General features: G+C 41.4%; 1 protein-coding gene across 1 annotated transcript; it reads right to left on the bottom strand.

Moving 5' to 3' along the window:
- Positions 1-511: 511 nt before the first annotated feature.
- LOC125131835 (olfactory receptor 8S1-like) lies at positions 512-1,447 on the bottom strand. Its single transcript, XM_047788592.1, has one exon. It carries the CDS (start codon positions 1,445-1,447, stop codon positions 512-514), a length of 936 nt encoding a protein of 311 aa, XP_047644548.1.
- Positions 1,448-3,081: the final 1,634 nt, after the last annotated feature.

Raw genomic sequence — 3,081 nt, 5'->3', positions numbered from 1 at the left:
ATCTTATATCTATCCTCATCTAATTCCACTGTGAAGAAATTACATGATCCTTTTAATTAATATGGTAAGTATTCTTTTCTTTTAATGACTTTAACTGTAATTCCTCCTATCTGTCATGAAGCATGGGGTGGACTATTGATTAAATATTTTAGTGAAATATAGAAGGACTTTTGAATTTTTTATTTTGAACATTTCAGATAGAATTTTTCATGAATTATATTCTATGCTTTTGAGAAATAAGATCATCTCTGTGTGTTAACTTTTCACCTTAATTAATTTGTTGTCTTATTAATGTGCTTGTGTAAGAATGTTTTCACAATCTTTTACAATCAACAGAGCATAGACTGTCCAAATGGAAGCCTGAAACCTATGCCTCTACTTTGCAATAAAAAGACCAGTGTTCAGGGGAACTCTGGGATCTTTTGTGCATCCTGTTTGACTCTGTGTAGAGGGAAGGAGAAGGAACATAAGAGAAAATTTAATCTTTGCAGTTTTGCTGAGTAAATGTAACTTACCTAAAATATTGCAAACATTTCCCCAGTGTTCTTTTCACAGCTGTCTTTACTTCCTTGTTTTTTAGGCTATAGATGAGGGGGTTCAGCATAGGTGTGATCACACTGTATTGTAAGGAAGAGAACAAGTCCAGGAAAGAACCAGAGGGAGGCATCAGATAGCGAACCATACCTGAGCCAAAGTATAGGATCACTGCAATGAGGTGGGAGGAGCAGGTGGAGAAAGCCTTGCTTCTGCCTGTGGTGGAGGTGATGCTCAGGATGTTGAATATAATATGAGCATAGGAGAAGAAGATTGGGAGGAAGTTTCCAAGACCAAGGAATATAGTTGAGAAAGACAAGATACTGATATTGATGGAGGTATCGGAGCAAGACAGAGGGAAGAGGGAGGGCAGTTCACAGGTGTAGTGGTGTATGGTTTGAGCATCACAGAAATCCAGGTTAAGAGCCAGAAACACAATGATGACTGCATTGAGAGAGGCCAGGCCCCAGGAGCCCCACACCAGCCCCTTACAGAGCTGGCTGCTCATTACTTGGCCATAGAGCAGTGGGTGGCAGATGGCTGCATAGCGGTCATAGGCCATCACTGAGAGCAGACAGGCTTCATTTCCTGCAGTAAGGAACACAAAGAAGACCTGGGCCAGACATCCCTCAACTGAGATGGTTTTTTTCTCAGACAGGAGGTCCCCCAGTAGCTTGGGCACAGTCACAGAAGAGAAGCAGAAGTCTAGGAATGATAAATTACTCAGGAAGAAATACATGGGAGTGTGGAGGTGGGAATCAGCCCTGATCACCAGCATCATTGTCAGGTTCCCCATCAGAGTCAGGAGATAAATTCCCAGGAATAACAGAAAGAGCAGAGCTTGGATATGGGGGTCGTCAGACAGCCCACTGAGGATAAACTTGGTGATGGTGCTGTGGTTCCTCAAGGCCATTTGTCTAGGATATTTTCCTGTAATAAAATAAAGCCAAATAAAGCAAGCAATAAGGTGCTGCTATGATTGTTCTTATTTCCTTCAAGGCATCACCCCTTCTTATACATTTCCTCCTGTTCTGTCTGGGAGCTGTGCTGAGACACACAACACTGTCCCTCCCTGTCCCTCAGTAAGAGGTTTTTTTCTATTTTGCCTTGGATTGCAGTCTTCACATACTGCCAGAGAATTCTGCTCCTTTTCTGTAGGGATTTAACTGGAAAAATAAACACATCTGGACCACCTATAGTTCATGCTAGTTAGTTTTCACCTGAATTTTTCCTATTTAGTGATCCTTATAATCATTTTGTTTTAAGAAATATTATAGCATGTTTTTGCAGCGGTTGTTTTATTTATTTATTTATTTATTTATTAGGGCCACACGTGCAGCATATGGAGGTTCCCAGGGTGAGGTTTGAATTGGAGCTATAGCTGCTGGCCTATACCACAGCCACAGCAATGGTATCCAAGCTGTGTCTGTGACCTACACCCCAGCTCACAGCAAGGCCAGATGGTTAACCCACTGAACAAGGCCAGGGATCAAATCTGCATCCTCATGGCATTAGCCTATTTCATTACCGCTGAGCCACAATGGGAACTCCATCAGCAGTTGTTTTAAATTTCTTATGCTTGTTTTCCAATCATTATTTTTTGGTCATAATCATCCAGTGACTTCTAACTTCCTAAAGAGCTCATTAAATTTTAACAAGAATTTTTTTTTGTCTTTTTGCTATTTCTTGGGCTGCTCCTGCAGCATATGGAGGTTCCCAGGCTAGGGGTCGAATCGGAGCTGTAGCCACAGGCCTACACCAGAGCCACAGCAATGCGGGAGCCGAGCCGCGTCTGCAACCTACACCACAGCTCACGGCAACGCCAGATCGTTAACCCACTGAGCAAGCGCAGGGCCAAACCCGCAACCTCATGGTTCCTAGTCGGATTCATTAACCACTGCACCACGACGGGAACTCCAGAATTTTTTTTTTGTGCGTGTACAGAGTATCTCGATCATTATCTCACTTTTTTCTCACAGTGATTTTTAAAATTATAGTTGATTTACAATGTTATTCCAATTTCTGCTGTACAGCAAAGTGACTGATACATACATATATATATGTATATACATATTTAAAATATTATTTTTCATCATGGTTTATCTCAGGAGATTGAATATAGTTCCTTGTGCTATACCGTAGGATCACATTACTTATTCATTCTAAATGTAATAGTTTGCATCTATCAACCACAGACTACCAGTCTATCCCACTCTTCTGCCCTTGCCCTTGGCAACCACAAGTCCGTTCTCTATGTCTTTCTCACAATGATTTTCACAGTTGTGATTTTGGTGTGCTTGTGAGGGGAGGTGAGCTCAGGGTCTTCCTACTCTACCATCTTGGCTGCTCCTTTCTCACAGTGACTTTTTTGATTTACTTATGGCAGGCAATCATATCCACTTTATTTTGGAGAAATCTGGTAGTCAGGGAGATTTTGTAATGCCATGCTGATAACAGATAGAAAAATCAGGATGTGAATTCCACTGCTCTTTCTAAATCTAGTGGATAGGCTGTTCTGATAGAGTTCTTTATCTGTCTTTAACGTAT

The sequence above is a fragment of the Phacochoerus africanus genome, chromosome 7 (assembly GCF_016906955.1).
Source record: "Phacochoerus africanus isolate WHEZ1 chromosome 7, ROS_Pafr_v1, whole genome shotgun sequence".
Taxonomy (NCBI): Eukaryota; Metazoa; Chordata; class Mammalia; order Artiodactyla; family Suidae; genus Phacochoerus; species Phacochoerus africanus.
The sequence above is the reverse complement of the archived record's forward strand: the minus strand, read 5'-3'. Positions and strand labels throughout refer to the sequence as shown.

What these genes read in the sequence shown, in the direction of transcription:
- LOC125131835 (XM_047788592.1), bottom strand. Translation starts at nt 1,447, where the DNA reads ATGGCCTTGAGGAACCACAGCACCATCACCAAGTTTATCCTCAGTGGG.